This window comes from Merops nubicus, unplaced genomic scaffold, assembly GCF_000691845.1.
Source record: "Merops nubicus isolate BGI_N331 unplaced genomic scaffold, ASM69184v1 scaffold3892, whole genome shotgun sequence".
Taxonomy (NCBI): Eukaryota; Metazoa; Chordata; class Aves; order Coraciiformes; family Meropidae; genus Merops; species Merops nubicus.
The window spans coordinates 19,776-28,468 of record NW_008594086.1 but is presented as its reverse complement, the minus strand read 5'-3'; the positions used below and the strand labels follow the sequence as shown (position 1 = coordinate 28,468).

The 8,693-nt window shown below is 44.8% G+C and overlaps 1 protein-coding gene across 1 annotated transcript in view; it reads right to left on the bottom strand.

Annotated features, from left to right (window-relative positions):
• Positions 1–1,672: 1,672 nt before the first annotated feature.
• LOC103768475 (dixin-like) overlaps positions 1,673–8,693 on the bottom strand; it is a gene marked incomplete at its 3' end in the record, with an annotated part of 22,165 nt that continues 15,144 nt past the window's right edge. The window contains exons 5-7 of the mRNA XM_008935616.1: positions 8,055–8,162; positions 2,643–2,755; positions 1,673–1,821 (exon numbers count right to left, since the gene is read on the bottom strand). Of these exons, the coding sequence (XP_008933864.1) occupies positions 1,673–1,821; positions 2,643–2,755; positions 8,055–8,162 (370 nt within the window). The remainder of the gene's footprint in view (positions 1,822–2,642; positions 2,756–8,054; positions 8,163–8,693) is intronic.

Sequence of the window (8,693 nt, the reverse complement as noted above, 5' to 3'; positions counted from 1 at the left end):
CCCACACCCCACCCTCCACCCCGGCTGCCTCTGCTTCTCACACAATCTCTGCTTTGTTTACTGGCACATAAATATTTACAATTCAAAGGCAGTATGGTTCCCAGCACAAACAGAAAGGAATATTCCTGAGAGAGTTCAGGGTCTTTACCATATGGATATGGGGCTCTACTCCCCATGCAGAGTCAAACATACTGGGCCGAGGGTCATTTGGTCGGGGAGGAACTAGAACAAGGCAGCAAGGAAAAAGTCCCACAAATAAATAGTTGTGCAGAGAATGTGCCAGATATTACAGTTCAGCCTGGCTCACTGCAAGCCTGATGCAAGCCTCTGTGACCCCTGATGAGCCCTCTGAATCCCGATTGATTTCCTGACATTCCTTGTCTCTCTGCATTACTTCCGATCACAAATCACAGGCTGCTCTGTTCTCCCACCCTGCCAACAAACCCTGCAGCCTGTTAAGTGCCCTGGTGCAGAAGATGTCTCAGCCCCAGCATGTGGGAAAACACTGCTGCATCTTCACTACTTTGCACACTAACCTACGTGCTTTGCACAGTGGCAGCACACAGTCAGTACAGCATCACAGGCCAGGCAACCACGGCACAGAACCCAGCCATGAGCTGCACTCCAGTCAGAAGACAAACACAGACACCACCACCATTTAATCAGAGGGTTCATTTTATTCTTTACAGTGGTTCCATTTTTACCTGCATTGAGAGCACCCTTTGCCCTCTCATTTCACTATTAGTGAATATCACTCACCTTCAGTCTTTGTAGCAGTAAAAATCTTCCTCTCTGACTCTCTCTACATCCTTCTCTCTCCCTCCCTACTGCATAAGAGTCTCAAATCATGTCAACTCCGAGCTTTGGAGGAGCCTGGGCTAAAAAAAGGCTGTGTCTGAATTGCACAGACTGATGTTAAAATTCTCTCTCTCAAACCTGGGTAAATATAGTGGGGCTGGGGAAGTCACAGCCATCTTTCATCTTTCCCTGGGCTCCCCTGGTTACACATGCCAGACAGTAATGGGAGACAGGCATACCCTGCCACAAGCAAGACTGCAGCTGGATCCACCTGTCTTTTAAACTGCATCTGGGATATCTAGAGAGGACAGTTTTGGCATTCTCTGTTCTGGATAAGATGACCATCACCAAATCACAGTTACAGAAGCCAAGAGAGCCTAAACATTGCAAGAAAGGAAGATGTCAGAGGGCTTAGTCAACAGCATTCTGTTGCTGGGTAAGGTCTCTGCTAGCTGCAGCCAATATACTTCAACACACTTTGTCAAAAATACTGAAAGGAAGATGTCAGAGGGCTTAGTCAGCAGCATTCTGTTGCTGGCTAAGGTCTCTGCTGGCTGCAGCAAATATACTTCAACACACATTGTCAAAAATACCTCCTTGTTCCTGATGAACTCTTTCCTGAAGGGGCTCATCCCACAGGCTGAGACACAGGGATGAGCCATCATCCCTATTTAACCAAGATGACCCAACAGACCAACTGGCTGCTTGTGCAATGACCCCAGGAGACCTGAACAGGCCAGGACTCTCACTCAACTGTCTCAAGTTCCCAGCCAGATAACCTTCTCAGCTGTCAGATAACCTGTCTCATGGCTATAGCTGGTGGGAAAAGAAATGCTTGTGGAAGAGAACTATGGCTGAGAAGAAAATCTATTACCTGCAAACCTGAAATCATCTTCTTTGCCTCCTCCATTTCCTTTTCCAAATGGTCCTGTTGTTCCAAAAGCTGTTCCTCCCATGAAATCTCCAAATAAGATCCAGGGTTCCCTGCTTGCCACTCAGGCTGGAAATGAGATTCTATCTCTTCTGGAAGAGAGAACAGCTGAATGTGACCATGGCAGAGAGGAGGCAAGACTTGCAACAGGTAATAATTGCCTGCTGACCACACTATCAGTAACAAACAAGCATGTCTTCCAAACAGTATCAAGGAAGTTGCTCCAAGTGTGAGAAGTATAATCTCAAGGATTTATGCCTCATTCTTTATGCACAGGAAGCTTTCCTGCATACACTTATATCAAAGATAAGCATCCTTCCCATTACTTCATTTTGCTGCATCCGATTCCTCTGTACTGGAGATTTCAAAGCACATCACAGAGGACACTGCACTGCATGTGGTAGAAAACACTTGAGGGGAGAAAAGCAACTGTGGGATTTGAAGAACACGTCTTAGTGTTAGAGGGGACCAAGAACCCACTAAAGTCAACACTGAACAGTATTTCTACTTGCCAAATAACATGGCTTTCTCCAGGTGGACAACACCTAATGCAGAACATGGGCCTGACAAGCCCACATGGATTCACTCTTCAAGGGAATTTTCAATTTTTTTTTTCCAACACAGCCTAATAAAGCTGTGATGGAAGCACATACCCTACAGTGAAAGTTATATATGACCCTTAATCCTTCTCCAGAGCTTTTTATTTCCCAAACATAATTTTTCAAGCCTCAGAAACTGCCATATTACAGCATTATTGTAGTGTGGAAAACTTTGGGACTTAGTTTTTTTTATTAACAGATACTCAGCCTAATTCTCCACATTCACTTCAGTCACTGGGGAACTTTTCAGCAAGCCTATGATGCAAACAAATCCAAATGAAAGCATGAGCTGTAAAACAGTGTCTGCAAGGTACCTGTTTTAGTTTCTGTTTCTTCAGTGTGGATGATCACAAGTCTTTCCTTCTCCTCTGATGGAGCTACAGTGGATTCACTCTTTGCACTATGCACAGGACTGGATGATGTAAGACTGCAGAGGAAAGGAGAAAGTTACTTCTGGTACTCATCAGCATCATACTCATCTAAAATAAAAGTGAAGATGCACACAGGCCTGTTGAAAACCAAGAATTATCTGCATGCTAGAGAAGTGATCAAACCAAGCCAGGCATCTAAGTCTTCCATAACTCAGTGTCATAGCAGGCTAACTGTTAACCTGCACAATGTGCACCTTCCTTTTCCTTAACAGAAGGCAAGTTTGAGACTGCCACCACAAAATCCACAGAGGGGTAAGACCACACTCTGCTCAGAAACAATTTACTGTGAGCCTTATGTTCATACTGCAACCTGAATTAAAAGCAACTCTACCTTGGTTCTCTTACTGCAGCTTTCAGAGGCACCACTTGCCTAACTTAAAATTCCAAGGGCAAAATACTTTTGAAAGTTGATACCACTCACTTATGTTCTTAGGTTAAAACTTCTTGAACGTAATGACATTTTCACTGGAGACATCTCAGCTGACTGAGGTACAAGCAATCTTTCTTCAGAAATTCCTCCTAAAACCATCACCCAGACAACATCAAGAAGTGGCTGAAGCTTACTGACCCATTCAATGTACCTCTGAAGTCGCAGGAACTAATCCCTGCGAGTGTGAGCAGGAGTTAATTTTTCATTCTCCCCAACACAGAAACAAAGGACAGAGAACAAAAACAAAACAGCGTGGAAATAATAAAAGGTTTAGAAAAATAAGATCCTCTGACAGCTCGCCTTCCACATCTTCCCAGCACTGCTGCTGCATATTCCATGGTGCTCTCAGTGAGTCAGAAAAGCCTTGCAATAGAGATGGAAATTACTTGCTAGCAGCTCCCCTGTCATCCACTCCCACGGCCAGCACTGGCCTACTTCTCATTCATATTACAGACCTCCAAACAGTCTATCTAGTCCTCATGGTCCAGACCAAATGAGCTTTCCCCATGTTAAATGAAAAGATGAAAACAACTCACTAAAAGAGAAGAAAAAACATTTTTTTAACTAGGATCTCTAGATCAGGGCTCTCTAGAACTGGGACCACAGCAACAGCTACAGTATTCATTCTTTCCTGCTCAGACAGGGTGTGCATGATTATTAAAGGGGAACAGGCCACTCAGCTTTGCTCAAGGACCTTCCTTCAGGAAGGCAAACTCCATTACAGCAGTCCCTGATTCACTACATTTTGTATACTACATGTAACTACCCCCTGCTCCTCTTTGTCACTCCATAGGTGCACAGCATAAAATTACAATAATTTTTTTGGGAGACCAGAGAGTACTGTTGGGTTTGCATTACATAATAAGGGTCAGAGGAAAGGATAAAACTTTCAAACAGCACAGGTACAAAGAGGAAGCCCAGCTGATGTAACACGTCCAGGAACTCAGGTATCTTACTTCCTTCTAGGAATACATCTCAATATTCCCCCTGCATTTTCTCAGCTGATACTCTGAACATGCCATCATTCTGACAAGTGCATTGCTGGTTCTCATCCATGCACAAGATGAAAGAGTGAGAGCTGTCTTAGGAAAAAAAATAGTAGCAGCTGTTGGGTGAGAAGGTGGTGAAAGTGAGAGAGGGGCAAGAGCACAGAACAGGAAAGGAGAATTAGCAGGACAAAACCCAAGATGATACAGAGCCTAGAAATAACATCCCCCTCTTCTAGAGTCTACTCCTCTTCAGTGCTGAATCCACAGCCCAGAGCAAATACAAAGGAACCCAACTGGGGTGGTTGTTGGGGTTAACTGGCCACTACAGGTCTCCACAACATGCAGTTTTACAGATAATTACTTATGCATTCCTGTATCCACAGTCCCCTCTCCCAGACAGCTTCCCTGTTTTAAAAGGCCAGTGGCTTCACATGGCATCAGCAACAACCTCTCAGACCATGCCAACTAGTGAAGGAGCCACAGAGATGCACTCACAAGGACCAGCAGCACAGGTCAGGTTGCCTCATACATTATATGTCATCAGGTTACTGCTGGAAACATTTCTACATGGTTTATCAGTCATCAAACTCAGAGTACAAAATATCCACTGCTGTAATTTGTTCTTTAAAGTACATAACTCATGATTAAAGCATGCAGAAATAAGTGCTGTGAAATTAAAGCTATTTAAGACACATTTATGATTCCAACTGTTCCACTTTATTCCTTTCACCAGTTGATTTCTTAACCCATATCCTTTCTCCACTGGGTCCCAGAGCTGCCACTGCCTGCACAGCCAAGGCTGTATGGCAACAGCCCCAGTGGTAAGTCTGAATTCTCATAATTTTTAATAAATACCCCATCCCTGCTGTTTCAAATGACAATGGCAACAATCGCTCACCATTTGACCTGCTTCCCTCCCATGATCCCACTTTAACCTTTCTCCTCACAGGATCCGTTTCCCGGGGAGCCTCAGGATGCTGGCTCCAGACATGCCTCAGCCCTTCACATGCTCAGAATTCAGTGCAGAAGATGCCAGCTCCTGTCAAACTACTGGAGAAATATTTGCAAGCCAGACTGCTTCACATTAGCTGAAAGATTCACAGCAGAAACAAAAACCTCAGGGTCTTTGCAAGGAATTGCCAGATGGCAGATGAGCAGCCCACACACAGGTATTTGATTCCAGAATCAGGGATTTCTGCAGCCTGGGTTCTGCTTTTGCTGGTATTCCTCTCGGGTTATTTGTCTCTTGCTGCTGCATTTTGGTCAGCTGCACAGCCAGTCGTTTTCATCACAAGGACTGCAATCTGGTTTGCCAGTGGTGTTTCTCATCCCATTCTGCCCTCTTTAGACTCCGAGCAGCTGCTGCAGATGCCACTGAACAGCCAAGAGAAGGTGCTCCTGCAAGCAGTAGGTTCCCTGCTCCTCCAGGCTCGGATGCAGTCTCTGAAGACAGCATGCAGCACTTCCCAGCCCTCTGCACAGCTTCCTCTTCCTTGCTATCTCCAGCTCCCTCTCCCTCCTGCTGTCACACAGGCTGTGCAAGGCAGAGCCTTTTCTCTGAGACGCCTGGCTCAGAGTGGGGGAGGGAAAGCCAGTGGAAGGGGAGGGAAAAGAGATGGATGGGTGAGGGGCTCTGTGGCCTGGGAATCCGTATGATTTTGGCAAATTTTCCATTAATCATTTCAATTGCCTTTGCTTATTAGAGCTTTTGTCTCTGGGAATTCTGCTATTCAGGCTGTGAGCTCTCTCAGTGAGGAGCTAATGCTGAAATGAAGTGATGCTAGGCAGGAGATGCTGCCCTGGGACAGACACAACAGCAGCACAATTAGATGGGGAGGGTGGCTGCAGTTAATAACCACATCTCAAACTAATAAGACATGCAGCTTGTTCCTCCCAGCCAGTTCTCATAACTAAGCTAGTACATTTCTCTCTGGAAGAAGAGAGAAACAAGCATCTTGTGTTCATCATGACGCCTGGTGTCAGCCAAAGACATTCCCAGGAGCTGGAGGTCAGATTGCTTCCAATTTCTTTGGATAGATCACTTGTGTAAAGATTCTCACCATATTCCATAAGCAATATCACCATTATCATACAGTAAGAGAACTCATGACACTAAAGGGAAAAACAAAGCAGTGATTTAGGATGTGCAAAGCCATTTTTAGCCATCACTGAAGTACAGCTGTATGAGCTGACAACAGTTGTCTGACAACCCATTAGAGGGTAGAAGAACATAAAATACTACAGCTATCTTAAATTGGAGAGTGAGTGGAGGGAGCAGCATGTTTCACTCTGTCCTACTAAGGTCACAGTTCAAGAGTGAACACCAAAGTCTTATGACTTTAGCTATGAAATCCTGTTCCCAAGACCAGAATTTTTACATCTGCCCTGGAATGACTGCTTCAGAAGTACACTCTCCACTGGCAACACACAGAGGCTGTGGTCCAGTACTGGCTCACATGGAGTTCCCACACTCTTCCAAACTTCCATGTCTGTATTTATAAATACAACCTAACAATGACAGACAGAAAACTTTTGGCATAAGTACACACTTGTTATTTTTTTTTTTTTCCTTCTCTGCTGGGCCAAAAAAACCGAATTCTCAGGTACACAGAGGTCTTTGTACTATAGGGCATAGAAGTGGCCTGAGAAATCTTGTGGAGATGTCCTGCCTGCTGATAAAATGGCAGTGGCAATCCATCCTCAGAAAATGAGCCTCCTTTCTCCTGCAAAACTCCAGGGGTGAGAGAGTCAGCGAGTTGAGGCTTCCTCAGGGAGCAGCCCAGGAAGCAGAAGGAGAGAAGAAAGCAGAGTTGGGGCTTACACTGGGGACAGGAAACTGTACCAAAGAACTGCAGCTATGCCCATGCATCTCTGCCTTCTCAGATTAAATAGAGCAAAGCAGTATATCCAGAGGGAGGTCTAACATGTTCTGTTACAGAATGCTTTTTCTTCTGGCTAATTACTTGTCCTCCAGGGAACAGGGAAAGGCTGTCCTTTACTATGAGGCTATCCATGCTGGGATCAGCTCCCCCACTGGAGTACAGCTTCTCTTCAAAAGCCCTTTCAGCTACACTGCCTCTCCTGTATCCACCAAAACAACACAGCCATGTGTCTTCCCTTTCTCTTCCACTGCTCAAGTAAACTGAGGCAAGAGTTTTGACTTCTGCCCCAAAGCAAAGGACAGTAAGTACAAAGAGCCTGTAAGGCACCCATGTAACGTACTGTAACTACCACATGTTGCTCAATGCACAGCTGCAAGTTGTAGCATCTCCTACTGGAAATGTATTATATGCTCCCATTCTAATCAATCCTGCCTTCTACAGGTCCCATTCCTTAGAAAGCCTCCACTTGCACCAGCTTGACCTCACTTAACTTGCAATCAAGAACCCCAGTCAAGGCTAGAGCACATACTTCTCAGGAATCAAGCCCTACTCCAGAGAGGAAAATCACCTCCAGTGGAAACCATACTGAACTCCCACTTTGAGACTTCACAGACATATCCAGGAGAATTTTCAGTAAAACAATTAAATGCTGCACTTTAGATTGAAGGTGGAAGTCTGGGGGATGGAAAGGTTAATTAGACAACTTTAAATCTATACATAGTTAAAGGTGATGGATGAGGGCACAATGGCAATGCAGACAGCTGCAGATCTCCCCCAGCATCATCTATCTGGGTTAAATACTGGTGTGTAAGTGCTGTTCAAATCCACATGCCTGCTCATCTCCATCCCTCTGCAGGGCACAAGGTTTGTTGGTTTAAGTTCCTCTCCTCCACAACTTTTTCCATCAGCTCTGAAATATTCATCCCTTGCATCCTAGCTACTCTGCCCCTTCCTTCCTGTGAAACAGACCACAAACCCCATTTCAGCATCTTACCTGGAGGAACGGGACTCCAGTGGCATGTTCTGCTGCCCCTCATACTGCTGCACCAGTGCCCGGACACTCCAGTAGGGGTTTTCAATCTCCTCATCCATGCTGCTATTTCTGGAGATAAAAATTATAGAATGTGGGAGGCTTTGCCTGAGAGGAGCAAAAACTCTTCTTGTCTTCAACAAAGAGGGTAGGAAAACTAATGAAAGGAACGTAAGGAGGGAACTACTAGAACACTGCCAGTGAAGAAAATTCTATCAGGGAGCTCCATCCCATCTTCTTGGTGTGAGGGGCACATAGGTAAACAGGCTCTCCTCTTTTAAATTCGTCCCTAATTCTGTGACTGGAAAACTACAAAAGCTCTAGGAAGGCAAGGAATAGAATTGGTAAATAGCTCAAGCACTGGCATTTCTGAAAGACTCCTGGCTCAAGGCCTTTACAAGAGAAACCTTTAACATTTAGTTTTTTAACAAAATATACTACTTCAACCTCATTTCCAAACTGCTTCATGGGTACTCCCCTGAGCCAATATAATACAGGCAAGTGACCTTCAGCTCTGTAAATTAAACCCTCAAGAGACCACCTTCTGGTTTCCATTTAAATGTCATTACTATTATTATAATACACATAGCACCTCTTGCAAGT